General features: G+C 50.4%; 1 protein-coding gene across 1 annotated transcript; it reads left to right on the top strand.

The window, feature by feature from the left end:
* The first annotated feature begins 337 nt into the window (after positions 1-337).
* Positions 338-20269, top strand: LOC116955604 (cysteine-rich venom protein latisemin-like). Its single transcript, XM_076053272.1, has 8 exons — positions 338-888; positions 2871-3069; positions 5393-5483; positions 11520-11668; positions 14361-14452; positions 17727-17815; positions 18109-18254; positions 18398-20269. Exons 1-7 carry the CDS (start codon positions 881-883, stop codon positions 18246-18248), a joined length of 768 nt encoding a protein of 255 aa, XP_075909387.1. The 5' UTR covers positions 338-880; the 3' UTR covers positions 18249-18254; positions 18398-20269.
* The last annotated feature ends 1282 nt before the right edge of the window (positions 20270-21551 follow it).

Genomic DNA, 21551 nt, shown 5'->3' with positions numbered 1-21551 from the left:
AAAAAAACTGAAACACGGCTGGAGGAATTAACGAGTGAAGTTCACTGGATTAACCACGGCGGTAATAGCGATGATCGAGTGATGGGGAGGCGACTGCCCGCCTGCGCGTGAGCGAGTGACCGGAGTGAAGGAGTGAGTGCCGGGTCATCAAATCACCCCGACGTCCGCTTTATTTTCTGAATTCAATCGGACGCTGCTATCAGAGGGAAACTGAAGTCCAGCCACAAATAACCGTGCAGAGGGCGCTGTGGGGGGGGGGGGGGGTGTGGGATTCAACCATTTATTTACCATCAAGGAAAGAAACGTCGCTGCTTCTGGGCGCTGAGAGAGAGAGAGAGAGGCTGCGTCGTCATCCACCCCACGTCTACTTTGCGAACGTCCCGTCGAACGTTGAGCAGCTGTGAAACATTCTCAACAACGGCAAAAAAACGGGGCTCTTTACATCCAAAGGTCACAATCTTCGGCGCGCGCTAAGAGCACTTTGGAATACGACACGCGATTACTCTTAAAACCATCAAATAAGACGAGTTGTTGTTATTATTACTATCACCTGCAGGGCACTCGTGGCAATGTGACCACGGCATCAATAATCAGACGGGGTGGTGTGGCTTTGAGTGATTGAGAATGCCACGCTCAGCAGCCATCCATCACCTTCCCTGCGTGGCTTCCAGCCGGTTAAATACCAACGCCTGTCGTACCTGCAGCGTGCGCGTGCAGTGTTTGTGTGCGTGTGTGTAGACATATATATAAGCGAGGCCTCGTGTCGCTTACTCAAGAGGCACAGAGACACGGCCACGGGCGGCTGGATCATCGACAGTTGAGGTCCTCATCTCCTGCGCAGATTCTTCCCGAACGATCCCCTCTGTCCCAGGGCTCAGCTATGTCGTGGTGAGTTTGTGACGCGCGTCGTGACACGGCGTGCTGTGGTGATAGCACTCGCTGATTCACGTACAGTCACTCGCACGCCGGTGGTCAGGCACTCGCTTATCGCTCTCATAGCGCTGCTACTGTCGTTATGGCTGTCGCCCTGAACTTCGCTAATGGTGCACTACGTACTTAATTGACTTCAAGTCACTCACGCATTGGCGGGTCAGTCATACCCGTATCGCTCTTCTAGCGCTGCCGTGTTCCCGTGACCATCGCTCGTTGATTCCTCGGCCCGTGGTTGAGCACTCGGTCTATACCGGACACTGTTTTGGTCAACCACCACACTGCAATGTCACAACAATTCACTTCGCCAAACTCACTCACTCACCCACCCACCCACTCACCCACTCATCCACTCATCACACCGCAGGTCACCTCACCTATCTCTGCTCCTTGCCTCGCACTCTTCCACGGTAGTTATTCGACATGGCTAACCATTGAACGAAGACGGCCACTGCATCGCGCGGCGCTTTCAGATGCGCTTCTGCGGCCGTCTGGAACGCTCTTCCTTCCGATTTTAGGAATGCGTTGGAGCTATGCACTATGACATCATCTATATTGAAAACGAATTTCTTTAGAACTGCTTTTTTTGTATTTGGTGTTGTCCTTCCACCGCACATCCCATTAGCACGGTTGGCTACGTACGGTGAGAAAGAAGTCCAACACACGTCCACACAGTATTGGGAGGTTGTTTTTGGCCAACGCCGATAACACTGCGCGTATTATACCGTGCCCATAGAACCCGGAGTGAAAGCAGTGACTCGGGGTGGAGAGAGAGATCGTACAAACTCCCCACACAGCAGAGCGTGTGGTCGGCTCGAGTCGAGAATCGAACCCAGGGGCTCCTCACTGTGCCCACGTGATTAGTGTATAGCAAGGCCGTAATTATAATATATATTGGGGGGGGGGGGTGGGACCCCCCCCCAATGTTCAAATTAATATTGGGGGGGGGACCTCCCACCCCCCCCCCCCCAATATTCAAATATGCAAAAAATGTCACACCCAATATATTGCCGTAAAATAAATAATTGCTATGCTATGTAAATAAAAATAACAATTTGCTAAACCTTGGCAACAATATCTGGACTTGTCTTCATATAAATCAATGCATAGATTTCTGTTTATATGATTGTGGTTATGGTTGTACTTTATTAATCCCTAATCTCTGCCATTGCATACAATGAAACAAGAAAAGGTAAAAAAAGGTAAAAACAGAGCAATGTAATACAATATACACTGTTAGACATTAGTGTAAATAAATAAAAGTCCATCCCATGTGTTAGTGAATGTTTTAATATTTTAGGCAGGAAATTCGTTTTCAAATTTAGATTTTTTTCTGGGTTGTGACCCCCAGACACCCTGGAAGATTTGGTCCCCCCCAATGTTGACTCCATGGCTACGGCCTTGGTGTATAGTAACAACCTTAATAGAGGGGTTTGTTTTGGGGTTAAATCCCGTAAATATAAATGTGTCGTTAAACCCGCCACCATCCGGCGTAGCCAATTAGTAAGGTTTGTCACGTAAATAAAGCATAGCAACCTGTATTCTGGACAGTGCCGGATGATCCTAGCAGCAAAAGTAGCTACATATGCTACGGGGCCCCGTTATAGTACTATAGTAATAGAGCTGCACTTGCTCTATTACTATAGTACTATAACGCCTTCAACTTTTATAAACGACTGGGTGTTTGAGGTTAGCGATTTGTCGTATTACCTGGCTGTATAGCAAATGAAATAATACAATTACTTTACTGTGCAAGTAAAAAAAATGTGTTTAAACATTCATATTTTTAAAATTATTTAGGGCCCCTTTACAACATACGCTACAGGCCCTGCACTAGCTTCATCCGGCACTGATTCTGGACAATAATTGTCGCGAAAGCCTCCGTGTTAAACTGACGGTACAACCTCCCCCCCCCTCCCTCCCCCGTCACACCCGGGCAGCGTGGGCCGCGTGCTGATGATGACGGCGGCCCTAGCGGCGCTGGCGGGCCGCTGGCCGGGCTGCCACGCCGCGTCCAACACGGTGGCCCACTGGAAGACGCTCAAAACCTCACAGCGGTCCGTGCAGAGGGGCATCGTGAACCTCCACAACCTCCTGCGGGCAAGCGTGCGACCGGCGGCCAGCAACATGCTCCAGATGGTGAGTGGGCAACAGTGGTGGTGGTGGTGGTGGAGGAGGTAGTGGTGGCGGTGAATCAGTTTGCAGAATAGGGGGGCACTGCTGGTGCATCTCTGCCAGTCGTCTCAGTCAACCCATGGCACCTGCTGGGTCTGCCCTGTGACCTCCTCCGGTCAGCGAGACTTCGACAATTCGCGTGGCCTCCAAATGAACCTGACCTGGCACAGACGCCGTGTGACTTCACCATCACTCGGTGAGGAATGGCGAGTATTGGTACTGTTGGTATTGTTGAGTCAGTAAGCACCTTTGTAAACTCGCAACTCTCACAACCTATAGGTTAATAACGAGCGCGCAGTTTTTTTAATACATCGCAAGCTCTATTAAACGGATCTGTCTTGCAGAACTCACCCGCACACTCACTCACCCACCCACTCAATCATTCACCCACTCAATTAACCATTCACTCGCTCACCCACTCACTCAGCCAATCCAATCACTCACCTAAGTAAAATTATTAACGCGAAACTGTTGTAAACTATGTTATCACGAATGCGCAATATTTTTTTTACTTTGTAAGCTCCATTAAACAGTCCAATCTTCCATTGTCTACTGAACTGGTAAAAAAATGTATGTGAAGAGTCTTGAACATCGTGCAGAGTTCCAAGTTCGATAGACCGTTGAGAAGGAGCGTGGGTGGGTGAGTAGGTGAGTGTGTAGCTGAGCTACAGAACACTGATCGCAAAGCTGCGAGGTTCAATTCTCGCTGTCCGGGTGCGCGAAACCATCAGCGTCATCGTGAGCTGTTAAACGAAGCGACTCTACGCTGCACGTGGCTGCCTGTAACCGTCCAGCGCTTGTGGTAGCAGCGGTGCGGGTTGGTGGAACGTGATGCCAATCGGAGCTTTGCGTTGTCCTCCACCACCCGACGTAAGCCAATGAAACCGACGTGAGAGTGGAGCCTTTAGTTGACACCTGATGATGATGATGTTGTTTCGATCTCCAGCCGAACGTCGTTTGGACACAACGATCTGATAACTTTAATCTAAGTTCTAGATTTGAAGCTTTCGTGACTGCAAGGATTCATACTCTTTGTTTTTTTTTCGGTAAAGTCACGTAGGTAAAATAATATAAAACAACTAAATTAAATCACGACGTTTCAGAAGCAACTGAATCAATACAGCTATTCTGCTGTGACTGTTCCACCTGAAGACGGAAGCTTGTGTTGCCTCCGAAACGTCGTGATTTAATTTAGTTGTTTTCTTTAATTTTATTTTACCTACGTGGCTTTACCGAAAAAAACAAAGAGTTTTCATTTAAGTTGTCTAATGGTTGTTATTGTTTGACTTGCATCCCACTGGGAGTTTTGCACACAGCGTTGATTTTACGGTGTTTTTTTTCTTTCTGGTAAACCTTTGCTGTCTTTTTCCTGGATGTTTCTGTTGCGCGTAGTCACTTTAAGATGTTTCTTTGTTCATGTTTTTGTTTGTTGCGGCTGCACCCGATTCAAGAGCCGCATGGTTCACAGGGCCATACCTAACAAATGAAACTGAATGTTGCTCGGGCTTTTTAACGTTTCTCCCCTTCCTCCTCCTCCTCCTCCGGTTTTGCCGATGAACCAAATCGTTTGGTGGCACATTTGCCCACAGCGTGACAACTTGATTTGATTGCCCGTGTCGTCTGGTCCCTAAGGACTCCGAGGTGAAGGTTTTGTTCCTGGGTTGATTGGGACATTCACCTGCACTGTGCATTTCCCAGGCTGTGGAACAACGCGTTGTGCCTTTGGTAATCGGACAGAGTGGTTAAAGCTGTTTCAGTCTGACTTATGGGTGAGAGTGGGCGAGTGGGCGAGTGAGTAGGTGAGTGATCGGGATATTGCCACCGTGCATTTCCCAGGCTGTGGAACAACGCGTTGTGCCTTTGGTAATCAGACAGAGTCGCGAGAGTTATTTAAGTCCCATCTTGAAAACTCACCTCTTTAAATCGGCCTTTACCCCCCCCCCCCCCCCCCCCCCCCCCCCCCCGCCTAGCCCTGGCCATGTATCCTGCAGGTTCTGTTTATTTCCTGGAGTTCCATACACTCCGATGGCGCATTGGGAGCTACGTATGAAATGCGCCACTTTACAAATAATAACTTCTTACCGTTACCGACACGACGATATGAGCCAAACAGAATCAAAAACTCAATCGCTTGACACCACTCGTAATTTCATTTAAAGCTTTCGTGACTGCAGTAATTCATCTTCTTAGTTTTTTCGGTAAAGTCACGTTTTGTTATTTTGTTGTTTCTCTTCAACGTGACTTTACCGAAAAAACTAAGAATACCACTCGTATCGTTGCCCTACAGTCGTGGAATTTGACGGCAGCCGAGAACAGCCGCGTCTGGGCCAACGGCTGCTCCCTGACTCACAGCCCCGCTGCCAGCCGCAAGACTTCGAGTGAGGCCCGCACGCACACGCCCAGCAGAAGCACCCACAGCGCGTGGCCTCGTGCCTTGGTGACGTCACAATAACCCCCCACCTCCCACTGTCCCCGCCCACTGCTCGCGTAGCCACACCCCCACCCACCACGCACAGGAGACGCCGCAAACGGCGGTTAGGCTCTTGTTATTGTTGTTTTTGTTGTGATTGTTATTGTTGTGATTGTAACTCAACATTAGCCCGGTTACAAACCGGGCTACTGCACGTGTAGCACTTGCAGCTACTACATGTCCAGCTACTACACGTCCAGCTACTACACGTAGCTACTACACGTGTAGCTACTACATCTGTAGCTACTACGCAGGCAGCTACATGTGCAGTAGCTGCACGTGTAACTACTTCACGTGCAGCTACTACACGTGCAGCTACTACACGTGTTGTAGCTACTACACGTGTAGTTACTTCACGTGCAGCTACTACACGTGTAGCTACTTTTGCTACTAGGATCATCCAGCACTGGGTAGGGAAAACGTAAGGGGATATAGGGAACGGGAAGGGGGGATTATGCTCTCGTTCTTACAAAGTTGCCCAACACCCCAAAACGCCAAGGGGCCAGCAACAAACAGCGCTATCAAATCTATCGAAGTTGTGGTGGATAACCTAAGCTGGTTACGCTTATTTTTTGGTTACTCTATTGGTCGGCAACCTGCGGCTCCGCAGCCGCGTGTTGTTCTTTAGGGCTGCTTCGTGACGTTATTTATTCAGCACCGCCGTCTCGTATTCACGTGCATCTTGAAATAATGAGTGTTTTTTTTTTACCAAATTCCCCCCCCAAAAAATGGTTCTTTCGGTGACCGACCCCTGTGTGAGTTTAAGCCGTGGGAGAAATCCAGAGGCCAGGAGACAGGGCCGTCCATAGGGAGGGAGGGTGCGGGTTTCGTGGCAAAACCGTGAAGTCGAAGCGCAGCCTCCCCACCCCCCTTCTCCAAAGCGCTGGGCCCGGGACGGTCGCCCAGATTCGCCATTCCCTAGGGACGGCTCTGCCAGGAGGAGGGAAGGAGTCTCGTTTGCGAGAGAGTCACTGCCCTGGGTTGTCACGAAAGATCGTGACAGCAACAGCACAGGGGCAGTCCATAAATGACGTCACGCACCTGGGGGGGGGGTGGTCAGACATTTGTGACGATGTGTAACGAAGGAGGGGGGGGGGGGGTTGAGAAATGTGACGTCACATCAAAATGCGCAACTTTAAATGAATATAGACAACACGTTCTACTTAATTAAACATACTTTTTTATATAAATGTTTTCTCCTACAACATAAGAGTGCAGCGCCACATTAAATACGCACTACAATGACAATAGTTTAAAGCGATTTGAAGAATGTTTTAATTTCAAAATGGAATTTTTTTTTTGGGGGGGGGGGGGCAGAGCTTTGTGACGTCATATTTGAGGGGGGGGTCTGACTTTTAGTGACGCCGTGTGACGAGAGGGCGGGGGGGGTCAAAAATCGTCCAAAATCGCGTGACGTCATTTATGGACGGCCCCACAGCACCAAATACTGCACAGTGCCAGAGGTTCTCAACCGGAAGGTTACCCCTGGGAGGGGGGGGGGGGGTAACCACGTGGCAATGCCTCGGGCGGTGAAGTGAAGCGACTCATAAATCTGTGCAATTATATAATCCACGAGAGTCTTGGTAAATAATCACGTGTGAGTCATCTGCCACAGGTGCCACAAATTAGCAGAGCAGCCGTGACACAAGGTTGGAGAATCAGTGCTGTGCAATGATAAATAATAACGAGGAGAAATTGAGCAAGGCGGTGTGACAATTTTACCGAGCGCACTTCCAGACGTTACGCGTTTTAAACGCCCCACTTTGAGGCACCTCGAGTTGACGCGTTGAGCAACGCCGACCTGGGGATGGGATTAGCGGCTGCCAGTCAAAGTTAACTCCCTCTCCTCACCGCAATTACGCGAGACCGCCCGCCGCGCCTCGCCAACGCCTTCTGGCAATATATATATATTTTTTTTTTAAAAGAGAAAAATAAAATCGTAAACTTTTAGTTTTTCACCTTCTCGGCCGCCAACTATGAAGCATGGAGTGCACACGAACGAGGTTTAGGGGACGTCCATAAATGACGTCACGCACCGACGGGGGGGGGGGGGGGGTGAGAAATGTGACGTCACATCAAAATGCGCAACTTCTAAATAAATATGTAATTGTTTTAACAACACAAATTGTTATAACGACACTCCTACAACATCAGAGTGCAGCGCCACATTAAATACGCACTACAATGACGATAGTTTAAAGCGATTTGAAGCATGTTTTATTGGGTTTTTTTTGGGGGGGGGGGGCGGGGCAGAGCTTTGTGACGTCATATTTGAGGGGAGGGGGGTCTGACTTTTTGTGACGTCGTGTGACGAAGGTGGGGGGGGGGGTCAAAAAAACGTCCAAAATCGCGTGACATCATTTATGAACGGCCCCTTAGTGCCGAACACGGTATCGGCTTTCCAGCCCCCACACCCATTCACAATCCGCATCGCGAGCCTTGTCTATCCACTGCTAGATGAAGGCCCTCCGTCCCAACTGTCGCCTCAGTGCAGTGATGCCACGCTCCATCTCGCTGCTGGCGCGTGCTGACCTTATCGCTCCATCTCCGTGGAAGTGGTGGTGGTGGTGGTAGTGGTGGAAGTGGTGGTGGAGGTGGTGGTGGTGGTGGAAGTGGTGGTGGTGGTGGTAGTGGTGGTGGTGGACGTACCTCTGCTTGACATCACCACCGTCATTCCCTTCCTTTGGCCGTAATCATCATCAGCATCATCATCATCCCTTCTTCAGCCAGTACATGTCCATCCCAAGCCTACTCAACTCAGAATATGTATTCATCGTGGAGGAATCCGATGAGCTATGAAGCTCTTTTTTCACAGATGTCCAGTCGGGGTACGGGGTCAGAAAGTTACAACAAACAATACAAAAATGCGACCGGAGTGCAAGGTATAGAGAAGTTAAACAAATAAAACGAAACAATTTTGTTTATAGTAATAGGTTTTACCCTTTTAACTGGCACAAAAACTGACACCTTTATTCAAGGCATCATGTTTGCAATAACCACAACGCAAGGGTAAAACCTATTACTATATCTTGTTACTGGCAAAGGAGGTCTCATAATGTAAATGCTCACCCCGAGCCCTCAATACTCTGATAGTGCGCTGTTTTTGAGTTGTACGCCTTTTGGCGTCTTCTGGTCCAACACCAGTGGAGACTAGGCTCTAAGAAAAGCCGTCTCGGGTGTGGACCAATCAAATTCAAGGACAGTGCATATTATTATCAGAGTTGTCTTTTTTGTTTGCATTTTGACTGCTTGTGTTGTGGTTATTGCAAACATGATGCCTTGAATAAAGGTGTCAGTTTTTGTGCCAGTTGAAAGGGTAAAACCTATAACTATATCTTGTTACTGGCAAAGGAGGTCTCATAATGTAAATGAGCTATTAGCTTCTTTTTCAGAAGCGACCTGGCCACAAATGATTGCCCAATGAAGTGGCTTACGATGTGGAAATGTATAGCAGCCAAATACTCAAAACGCACGTTTCTAAATGTGGAGGGGGAAAATCGGAAGATCCGGAATAACATCCACGCGACCACAGGGAGAGAGAGAGAGACACGCAAACTCCAAATATACAGCAGAAGGCGTCAGGGTCGGGATCGAACCCACGACCTCTTGTATACCAGGCGAGGTAGTTAACATCTCCTAGCCACCGTGATGATGATGACAGAGAGACACACAAACTCCAAATATACAGCAGGCGTCGGGATCGAACCCACGACCTCCTGTACACCAGGCGAGGTAGTTAACATCTCATAGCCACCGTGATGATGTTGATGAGAGAGAGAGACACGCAAACTGCAAATATACAGCAGGCGACAGGGTCAGGATCGAACCCACGACCTCCTGCATACCAGGCGACGTAGTTAACATCTCCTAGCCACCGTGATGATGTTGATGAGAGAGGGACGCACACAAACTCCAAATATACAGCAGGCGTCAGGGTCGGGATCGAACCCACGACCTCCTGCATACCAGGCGAGGGAGTTAACATCTCATAGCCACTGTCGCGCCTCAGAGTCAACGCGATATCTCCAATTAGCGTTCGTAAATCGCCACATTCCTTGCCTGCCTTGGTGCACCGGCATCATCCGCCAAAGTGGTGGCGTGACATTGAGCAGCACCATCACCACCACCACCATCTGGACTGGGAGTGGCAACCAGGGTCGGAGGCCCCCTGGGCTGCTGCCCCTGAAGCCCCCCACGCCGTGACCCGGCCCTGGTGGCAACGCAGAGGTCACCGCCCGGTCGATTCCACCGCCCTCCCTCACGCGGCAGTTGCAAACGACGGTGCAGGTTTCTCAAATACGTATAGCAATTGTTGTCATAGCGACAACTCGTCAATAACGACAAGTCTATGGGCAATGATAGTCTATGGGCAATGATAGTCTATGGGCAATGTGAGTCTATGGGCAATGTTAGTATATGGGCAATTGGAGTCTATGGGCAATGTGAGTCTATGGGCAATGTGAGTCTATGGGCAATGTGAGTCTATGGGCAATTGGAGTCTATGGGCAATGTGAGTCTATGGGCAATGTGAGTCTATGGGCAATGTGAGTCTATGGGCAATGTGAGTCTATGGGCAATGTGAGTCTATGGGCAATGTGAGTCTATGGGCAATGTGAGTCTATGGGCATTGTGAGTCTATGGGCAATGTTAATATATGGGCAATGTTAGTCTATAGGCAATGTTAGTATATGGGCAATTTCGATTGAAAGCTTTCGTGACTGCAAGGATTCATCTTCTTTGGTTCTTTCGGTAAAGTCACGTAGAATGAGAATAAAATAATAAATTGATCAAATAAAATAACACAATAAAATTCTCACGACGTTTCGGCCACAACACAAGCGGCCTTCATCAGGTGAAGGGACGTGGTCAATGTAAGTCTTTGGACAATGTTGGTCTGTGGGACATGTCAGCCCACGGACAATGTGAGTCTATGGGCAATGTGAGTCTATGGGCAATGTAAGTCTATGGGCAATGTGAGTCTATGGGTAATGTGAGTCTATGGGTAATGAAAGTCTATGGGTAATGTTAGTCTATGTGTAATGTGAGTCTATGGGCAATGTGAGTCTATGGGCAATGTGAGTCTATGGGTAATGTGAGTCTATGGGTAATGAAAGTCTATGGGTAATGTTAGTCTATGTGTAATGTGAGTCTATGGGTAATGTGAGTCTATGGGTAATGTAAGTCTATGGGTAATGTGAGTCTATGGGTAATGTAAGTCTATGGGTAATGTGAGTCTATGGGCAATGTTAGTCTATGGGCAATATTAGACCGTGGTCAATGTGAGTCAATGGGTGAGCAGTGGCGCTGCTGTGTCCTTGCCCAGCCTGGCTCAATAGGTCAACAAACGAACCCCCCCCCCCCCCACACACACACACAGAATCAGAATCTTTATTCAGACTAGAGCAGGAATCCTATGAACTATTAAGCTCTTAAATTTTGATTTAAAGCTTTCGTGACTGCAGTAATTCATATTCTTAGCTCTTTCGGTAAAGTCACGTTGAAAGGAAACAATAAAATAATAAAAAAATATAAACATATATTTCATTATTTTATGGTTTCCCTTCAACGTGACTTTACCGAAAGAGCTAAGAATATGAACTATTAAGCTCTTTTTCACAGATGTTCAGTATGGGCACATCATCGAGTTACAGCGGCGTAGGATACTAAAATACGATAGGGTTGCCAAATAAAGACAGCAGTAAGCGAGCCGCTAAATATAAAGAAACAAAAAATACCTGCATTATACGATTCTTCAAGCTTGGGTAAGGCAGCAAAAACAACAAAACCAGTCACAGGCCACGCCAGGTTAATCGCGCAGCAGCAGCCCCTCAATAAAATCTCACGTTAGCAGTGAACTATCGATAACGGCACGGACAAGGCTCAGTCGCAAATCGCATTTTACAAAACGCGACTGCCCCGTTCCCGCGCTGGTCTTGCGCCCCAGTGTTCGACTGCGGGGAAAACCTGTTCATCTCGAGCGCGCCCTTCACCTGGAACTACGCCATCCGCGACTGGTACAACGAGGTGACGAGCCCCGGCTTCGTGTACGACCAGGGGCCCAAGGGCCCCGGGGCCGTCGGCCACTACACCCAGGTGAGACGGCGGGACCACCCGAGCCGCAACACATTGCGAGGTCGCGCCTCCTTGCGCGCGCGCGCGAAGTGCTTGCCGTGAACGTACCGCAGCTCCTCGTTGTATCTCCTCGTCGAGGAGCTTAAACCACCGTCGCGCCGTCGAACAAAGTCGGTCGCCGCTCCACGCGGCGCTTTCAGATGCGGCCGTCTGGAACGCCTCTTCCTTCCGATGTTAGGCAGCCACTGCCGCTATGCACTTTTAAATCACCCAGATTGAAGTTGATATTTTTTAGAACTGCTTTTTGCGTACGGTGCCAAAGTATTCAACGTACATACATAGATATGTAGTGACAGGGTGCCATCTGTTGACCAGGAGGGGTAATTACGGGTATGGGTCCGCTATATCAATGCCAACCATAAGCGGGGTGTAACTGGGCTAAAGGTCAGGGGCGGGGATCAGTCGGGAAGCTCCTGGAACCTGCACGAAAGTTCAGGAAGGGGGGCGTGGCCAGAGGCAGGGCGTGACCAGAGGCGGGGCTTGGCCACGCCGAAGAGTATAAAAGGGCGAGGCAACCGGAGGTTCGGGGCTGTTGTGGGGCTTCGGGTTCTGGCTACCGTCGCTGTCTTCGCCGTCATCTCTTCTTCATCGTCCGGCCGCATGGCCGATCCGCTGTACGGTCCCCATTATCATCGTCGTCGCTGTATTAGCCAGCCAGCTATATAGTTAGACTCCCGGCGATGTGGCTGTATGAGTGGGCCGGCTATGCGCAGCCCAGCGTATATGTCGCTCAGTGATCCTCCCTGTAAAGTGTGAGAAACAAACAGGGAGCCCTCGACACATCGCGTCTCGGAAATCGCTCACTACACATACACGCCTCCTCCTCCTCCTTGGTCACGCTTTCATCGCTACGTCTCAACTTCAATTATCGACGATGGCTCGACCCGTGTTGGAGGAGTCACGCTGCACGGAGTGTGCGTCGCCCCGTCGGGTGTAGCTGCTGGCCACCCACCCACTCGTGTGCCGTTCCGGCCTTAATAGGTGCTACTCGCTAACAGCACTCGCCCTAACAATCGGTTAAGGCAACCACTCGCCCAGCACACTTCAGACCACACCAACTCACTAACCCACCCCCCTCCAACTCACTCGCCGCACTGCAGGTTACAACAGCGCACTCACCCAGCCACGCGACAGGTAACAATGACACACTCGTTCACCCACCCCATGACTCGCCCACCCACCCCATGACTCACCCACCCACCCCATGACTCGCCCACCCACCCCATGACTCACCCACCCACCCCATGACTCACCCACCCACCCCATGACCCACCCACCCACCCCATGACTCGCCCACCCACCCCATGACTCGCCCACCCACCTCATGACTCACCCACCCACCCCATGACTCACTCACCACCCCATGACTCACCCACCTTACCATGACCCACCCACCCACCCCATGACTCGCCCACCCACCCAATGACTCACCCACCCACCCCATGACTCACTCACCACCCCATGACTCACCCACCCACCCCATGACTCACCCACCCACCCCATGAGTCACCCACCCACCCCATGACTCACCCACCCACCCCATGACTCACCCACCCACCCCATGACCCACTCACCACCCTATTATTGCTTACCCCCTCGCACTGCTCCACACATCATAATTTTTCTGCAGGGTCGATCAAATACGCCCCCACGTCACACATCGTCACAAATGTCTGAGCCCCCACCCCTCCCCCCACCCCTCCCCCCCCCTTAGTTGCGTGACGTCATTTATTGACGGCACCAAGGTAGTTCGTCATCCACCGCACAAAAACGGCGTTATAACGGTGCGCGTTCCGCATTGTGTGAAACACGTCCCCTAATGTGTGTTTGTTTGTTCAACTTCCACTCGCGCCATGCCTAGCCAACCGTACCGATCGGCGGTGCGGGAAAACGGAAGAACCGCGTTGTGGGGCCGTCCATAAATGACGTCACGCACCTGGGGGGGGGGGGGAGGAGGTGGGGGTCAGACATTTGTGACGATGTGTGACGGGGGGGGGGTGTTTGTGAAATGTGACGTCACATCAAAATGCGCAACTTTAAATAAATATAGACAACACGTTCTACTTAATTAAATAGACTTTTTAATAAATGTTTTCTCCTACAACGTCAGAGTGCAGCGCCACATTAAATACGCGCTACAATGACAATAGTTTAAAGCGATTTGAAGCATGTTTTATTTATTTATTTGGGGGGGGCAGAGCTTTGTGACGTCATATTTGAGGGGGGGGGTCTGACTTTTTGTGACGCCGTGTGACGAGGGGGGGGGGTCAAAAAATCGTCCAAAATCGCGTGACGTCATTTATGGACGGCCCCTGTGGCGACAACGCGCTGTGGTTTCAGTTTTTTTTAGTTTAATTTAATTTTGGTACAGCCCTGTGAGCCATTCGGCTCTTGAATCGGGTGCGCAAAAGCAACAAACAATAAAAAAACACGAACGAGAAAAAAACATCCTCAAAGTGACTACGCGCAAGCAGAAAAATCACCAGGGGGAGAGAAAAAAACCCAGCAAAAAGTCTTCAGCAAAGCGGTGTGAGCACCGCCCCCGCGCAAGCGAGGACTCTCCCGACTTTCTCTCTCTCTCTCTGTCTCTCTCTCTCTCTGTCTCTCTGTGTGTGTCTCTCTCTCTCTGTGTGTCTCTCGTCGTGCCGTGCAGGTGGTGTGGTACAGCTCCTTCCAAGTGGGGTGCGCCGTCAACTACTGCGCTAGTACGGCCAAGTACTTCTACGTTTGCCACTACTGCCCAGCGTGAGCACGGGGCTGTGGTCCATTCACCTTTCTCTCTTCCTCTCTCCCTCTCTCCCTCTCTCTCTCTCAAAAGTAATATTTACAAATTACTTTTTTTTTAAACACCGCTTTCATTAAATGTACCGTACGGGTAATGGAAGAACTCCACGGCTCCAGGAATTGGTGGTGATGGTGGTTGAACACCGTTTGGATGAGCCAGTCAATGCGGTACAGACAGAGGCCTCGGTGAGTGAAGTTCACGGGGATAGCAACCACGGCAGTAGCAAAAATAAGTAATATTTAAGAATACTTTTTTTTTTAAAAAACACCGCTTTAATGAAATGTACCGTACGGGTAATGGAAGAACTCCACGACTCCAGGAAGTGGCCCCGAAGCTTGCAACAACGTAAGTGGGCTGTGGTGATTTACAGCCAACGTCAGTTGAGCGTGGACAAATAGACCCAAGCTGAAACATAGCACATATATAAAAAAAGATTACTTACAAATATATATTTTTATTTTTAATTATAGAATATAGTATTGTCATCAGTATGACATATGTATACCAAGTTTGCAGTCGATACGACATTGGGAAGTGGGGTAAAATTGAGTTACAAGATTTGAGGATACAACAGTTAAATAAAAGCGTGTGAATAATAATAAAATACAAAGATCCCCCGTATAGCCTGTAACAGACTTGGGGCAAGTGCTGCCCGAGGCGTCCGGAGCTGAACGCGATGTCGCCCCGGTGAGATAATTCGCTGGGCAGAAAAAAACAAATCGGTTAAACACACGAAAAAAATGTCAAACAAAAATTTACTTTTTTTTAACAGGCCGCTGGGTGGCTCAGCGGTCAACCACCCCAGCCGCGATTGAGCCGGGTTGATGGTCAGTCCCGGTCACCGATAACTCACACAGAGACCCTTGGTGGTGGGTGGCGAGGACCACGCCCAACCGCCATTGTGACGATGCGTGACGAGGGGGGAGGGGGGGTGGGTTTGAGAAATGTGACGTCACATCAAAATGCCCAACTTTAAATAAATATAGACAACACTTTCTACTCAATTAAAAACTTTTTTAATAAATGTTTTATCCTACAACATCAGAGTGCAGCGGCACATTAAATACGCACTACAATGGCAATAGTTTAAAGCGATTTGAAGCATGTTTTATATTTTTGGGGGTGTGGGGGCAGAGCTTTGTGACGTCATATTTGAGGGGGGTGGGGGGGTCTGACTTTTTGTGACGTCGTGTGACCACGACGCCTGTTGCTCCCTGAGCCGAGACAAACACCACGTGGCAAAGCCGACGGCGAAGCGGGGCCGTCAGGTAGAAAACAAATGACGACTCGGGTTCTCGAGTTGACGCACGGCTGCGAACAGGTTCCTCGTAATCGCTCGGGGGCTGATTCGCCTAATGGCTGCTAAATGTCCCCCTTACGCTCGTTGTTTGTCTCCTATCGCCTGCTCATCTCCTCCGACTCCACCACACCCACCCACTCATTCACTCACTCAATGATTCCAGGAAACACTGCCTCTACGACTCTCAACCACCAATCAATCTTCACAACGTGACAATTACGCGTTGTGTATCGCTCTCTCTCTTGATTTCGTCCTGTTCGCGGTCACTTACTCAGGACCTTTTGCCGGATTCTTGCCAATCCATCACTTTCAAGAGAGTTAAAAAGAACCCATTATCTTGCTTAAAACACAAAACGTGTTTCAATAACATCACGAGCTTAATAAGAACAAATATATAAAATCGGTGATGTTTTGGGCAAATTGCCCTTCTTCATAGCACAAAGAGGCTATAGAGACTGGGTCATTAATAGTTGGAGATTATATTTATACACAACATGGCACCCTGATAATAATGAAATCTTGAGAATGTTCACAGATGGAAAGGCCATACGGTTACTCCATGTGTGTGCGAAAGTTCAACATACTAAATTGAAAACTCATTTAGAACTGCTCTTTATGTTTCGTTTGTTGTCCTTCCCCCGCACCTTGGATTAGCACGGTTGGCTCGTGATACACTCAGAGACACTAGGAGTAGGAGGCACTCTATTTATTACAGCCTTCACAGGGTACAAGGGGTAACTACACTCTCAGTCAGTACAGCTAACAGACTGCCTCACTGACGACGCCGAGAAGGTGAAGATAGTGACGAAGACTCCAGCAGCCCGACGGGATTCCACTCCAAGCAACAGCCCCGAACATTCGCTCGGTGTCTCCTTTTATCCTCCCGGCGTGGCCTCGCTCCGCCCCCGGCCACGCCCCCCTTCTAGAACCTACTCGTGGGTTCGCGGGCTCACCTCACGTGCAGGGCAGCTGCAACCCCAGATCCCCTTCTCTGCCAGCAACCCGCACTCTGCTTCGTAGTGACCCATTCCATGTCACTACACAATCAGAGAGAGAAGTTCACCCGGGTCTCTCCGTGAGCGACCACGGATTCCACTCATACCGAGAAGTCACGTAATTTGTGTCGCCCGAGATCGATCGATTACCCGTGCCCTATTGTTTCTCTCGTCGTGTCCACGGTAACACCCCCAACTATCCGATTTCTACCGCCGTAATAAATCACCGGATCTTTTGTCACGGGAGGAGCCTCGTCCGCCTTCATTCTGGGCCTCAGGGGGTGGCTCTCTCTTGCCCGAGGCGTCCGGAGCAGAACGCGACGTCGCCCCGGTGAAATAATTCGCTGGGCAGAAAAAACAAATCGGTTAAACACACGAAAAAATGTCAAACAAAAATTTACTTTTTTTTTTAACAGGCCACTGGGTGGCTCAGAGGTCAACCACCCCAGCCGCGATTGAGCTGGGTTGATGGTCAGTCCCTGTCACCGATAACTCACACAGAGACCCATAGACTCACATAAACCGAGTTGTGTGTAAACTCAAGTGCCCTCGCTGTTCAGTTTTGTTGATTAACCAGGCGAGCACAGTCAGAATCAGAATCTTTCATTGTTATGGAGGAATCCGATAAGCTGTAAAGCTCTTTTTCCACAGATGTCCAGTAGAGGCCAAGATGAGTCGCCTCATTTGCACCAAAAGAGCAAAAGCAATAACCGAGAGGAGCACACAAGAACAAACTCTGAAGCAAAGAGATATCGGAGGCAAAAACAACCACGTCACAGCGAGATTTCACTGCATAAACAAACCGGGGATAGTTATAATCCGTGTTGTCGCGTGGATGTTTCTCTGCTGTCCTCCAATATACGTCGGTCCGTGGTGGTGGATGGTGTTGTTATTGTCGTCACTGTTGTTCTTGCTGTTGTCGTTGTTTTTTGCTCACAGCGGAAACCTGGCGTCTCGCATCAACCGACCGTACAATAAGGGCAACTCGTGCGGCTCCTGCCGTAAGAGCTGCAGCCGCAAGCTGTGCCGTAAGTCGCCTCCACGCCATGCGTTCACCACTTACACTGCAGCGTCGCCATCAACAGCAGCAGCAGCAGCAGATTCTGCTGCTCTTTCCACGTTGGGGAGGAGGCGGGGGGGTCACCCTTCCCCTTGCAGTTCCGTTGAGCTGGTGGTCTGCACAAGGCCGAGAGAGCTTTCGTCCACATGTCAGCATCCGCGGATGAGAGCGGCGACCGCTAGACCCGCTGGCCCCTCATTTGTCTTCTCCTCCTCCTCCTCCCTCCCTCCTCCTCCTCCTCATCGTCATCGTCGTCGTCAGGGAACCCCTGCCTCTACAAAGACGCGTACGCAAACTGCGCGGCGATGAAGAGCAGCTACGGGTGCGGAGACACGGGGTCCGGCAAGGTCGTGCAGGCCTACTGCCCTGCCTCCTGCAAGTGCGCCGGCAAGATCTTCTGAGACCGGGTAAAGTTTGTCTAACGCTGAGCCACCTGGCCGAGATGGTGTTCACTCTTCACTGTGCCACCACCACGTCCCATCACCCTTCCCTCACGTGTGTGCGGTCCCCCCCCCCCCCATTCCCCCGTCTCTGATGTTTGTTTACACAGCCACTCCCGCGATACGGCGTCGACGCCTCGTCCATCGCCACCGAGGGGTGGACTCGACTGTCAAAGGGCACCCTGGAACTCCCGGACGCACGCAGCACATCTCACGCAGCACACCTCACGCAGCACACCGCACGCAGCACACCGCACGCAGCACACCTCACGCAGCACACCTCACGCAGCACATCTCACGCAGCACACCTCACGCAGCACACCGCACGCAGCACACCGCACGCAGCACACCTCACGCAGCACACCTCACGCAGCACGCCTCACGCAGCACACCTCACGCAGCACGCCTCACACAGCACACCTCACACAGCACACCTCACGCACCACACCGCACGCACCACTCGCAGCACGCACCACGCCTAGGGCCATGGGGGGTGGGTGGTGGTGGGGGGGTAACACTCAGGCAATCGGAGCAATCATCACCATCATCATCACCACCATCATCATCGTCATCACACCATCATCACCATCATCACCACCACCATCACCATCACCACCATCATCATCACCACCACCATCATCATCATCACCATCATCATCACCACCATCATCACCATCGTAACCATCATCAGCAGCATCGTCATCGCCGGTAACGGACGTGATGATGCGTCGATTCAGGAAGCTGCTGGTTGAGAGATTTGAAACCGGGCGAGGCTTTTATTGAGGCTCAGTGGTAGAGAGAGAGAGAGGATCATCGTCGTCATACCTCTGGGCGGTTCACTTTGTGGGTAAGTCAACAACAGTGGTTGGCCTGGGTTAAACTCGGCCCTGCCATGTGAACGTGGAATTTCCACCACTGGCTCCGGAGAGGCTGTAATCGGGAAGCAAGCGCATCAATGCCTCCGGGTAATAACTGTGAACTTTTCACCCCGGCCACGATCTCGAGAATACGACTTTGATAGCAGTGCCGTTTGTCGCTGGCCACTTGACGTTACTGCGGGGCCCGTGGGCAACTGTGCTCGGCAACGGTTGAAATTGAATACGCCGATAGCTTTTAGAGAAGAAATAAAAATAACCTCAATCACGGAAATAGTCAGCGGTCCAAGGGCTCCAAAAGGAAACTGAAGGCACCGTCGTCAACATCAAAGCAAGGCGGTGACGCTGCATTCAAAGCGTGGGTTCGTAATTTAATCCGCTGCACGCGGCCGACGCATGTATGGACTTCTTTCGCACCGCACTCACTGCACACAAAGTGCTTGCCATAAGTGAACCACAGTACCTCGCTGACCTCGTCAATGAGCGTAAACCATCAAGCGAACTCCGGTGATCCTCGCAGCAGCGGCGATTGGCTGGCCATCGAACAAAGGATGGACCACCGCATTGCGTGCCTTCAGATGCGCTTCTGTGGCCGTCGGGAACGCTCTTCCATCTGATATTAGGAAGCCACTGGAGCTATGCTATATTAAACCATCACCTCGACTGACAAACGCATTTCTTCAGAACTGCTTTTTGCGTTTAGTTTGTTGTCCTTCCCCCGCACCTCCGATGAACACGGTTTGGCCGCGTACGGTGCGAAAGATGTTCAACGTGCATACCGTGCTAATCGGAGGCGCGATCTCTCTCACGAGCATTCCTCCCTTCGGAAGAAGGATCGACTCATCCGTTCTCTTCGTGTGCGAATCGGCAGCCCGAATCGGTCGACAATGCTATTGCCCCCGTCAAAACAGCCACTCCACGGGGTTCTTTTCTAATCACGCACTTTCAGAGAGGCTGACAATGGTGAAGCCGCTCGCTTTGTCGACGTTCAAACATTCGCGGTTGAGCCAAAATATATTTGTGACTTTGGAGGGTTTTTTTGGGGGGGGGGCGGAGGGGTTTTGTTTTTGGTGCTTTCCTTGGGGATAAAATAAATAAGCATTGGAATGATTTGTGTAAGTTGTCTGTCTGTAACAGAAGTGGGGAGCGGTGGCACGGTAGTTAGCGCGTCGCTCTACAAACTCAGCGACCCGGGTTTACATTTCCGCTCACAGCCAACACCAGTGACGATTATCTGAGCCGGTCCTCGGCTTCCCCTAGGTCGACTCAGCCTAAAATGAGTAACTGGTGCGATGTGTAAAAATATCGCCACTAGGGAGACAAGGGCGGCCGGACGTGGTGCCGGTCACCCACCCGATCGTGTGCCGTGCTTCATACGTGCTACTCGCTAACAGCACTCGCTCCAACAGTCTGATAATGAGGCTGTACCGGGTGAGGGCCAGGATGGGTTCATATAGTGGTCCCTGGTGTTGGTGGCCGTGAGCGGGAATTGAATGCGAGTCGATGAGTTCATAACGCGCCAACTGTTACACTACCACTCCCCACTCAAATACACAACCACCATTCGTCAATTAGCGGCGGTGAGGTCACCACGGTGCTTGTGCCATGCTCGGTGCACTTTGAGGCCACGTGAAGTGTCAAAGGCTCGCTGGCAGGTCACGGGACAGACCCAGGTGCCATGGGTTTACTGAGATGACTGGTAAATGCCACAGACACGCACGTAAAAAAGCTCAACCTTGGCTTTAAAATACACAAGTACATCTTAGTTCGGAGAATACAATTTAAAAAAATGCTCATTTGAGTAGGGAGCCGTGGTGGCAAGATGTTTACTCCCTCGCTTGGCATGCAGGAGGTCGTGGGTTCGATCCCGACCCTGACGCCTGCTGCTGCTGTATATTTGGAGTTTGCATGTCTCTCTCTCATCATCATCACGGTGTCTAGGAGATGTTAACTACCTCGCCTGGTACACAGGAGGTCGTGGGTTCGATCCCAACCTTGACGCCTGCTGCTGCTGTATATTTGAAGTTTGCGTGTCTCTCTCTCATCATCATCATGGTGGCTAGGAGATGTTTCACTACCTCGCCTGGTACACAGGAGGTCGTGGATTCGATCCCAACCTTGACGCCTGCTGCTGCTGCTGTATATTTGGAGTTTGCGTGTCTCTCTCTCTCTCATCATCATCACGGTGTCGATCCCAACCTTGACGCCTGCTGCTGCTGTATATTTGGAGTTTGCGTGTCTCTCTCTCTGCCGTTGGTCAAGTGGATTTTTCTCCGGGTCCTCTAGTTTTTTCCCCCGACATTTAAAATCGACATCACCACGCGTTTCGCGTGTTTGGCCGCTATACATTTGCACGTGATGAGCCACTTCGTTGAGCTATCATTTACGG

Source organism: Petromyzon marinus, chromosome 60 (genome assembly GCF_048934315.1).
Source record: "Petromyzon marinus isolate PM22_M1 ecotype Great Lakes invasive population chromosome 60, UKy_Petmar_22M1.pri1.0, whole genome shotgun sequence".
NCBI lineage: Eukaryota > Metazoa > Chordata > Hyperoartia > Petromyzontiformes > Petromyzontidae > Petromyzon > Petromyzon marinus.
This window is presented reverse-complemented; position numbering and strand designations above follow the sequence as displayed.

Bases quoted from the DNA above. Each gene is read 5' to 3' on its own strand.
- LOC116955604 (XM_076053272.1), top strand. The intron at 5,484-11,519 runs GTGAGGCCCGCA...CTTGCGCCCCAG, and splicing joins TGCCAGCCGCAAGACTTCGA to TGTTCGACTGCGGGGAAAAC. The intron at 11,669-14,360 runs GTGAGACGGCGG...CGTGCCGTGCAG, and splicing joins CCGTCGGCCACTACACCCAG to GTGGTGTGGTACAGCTCCTT.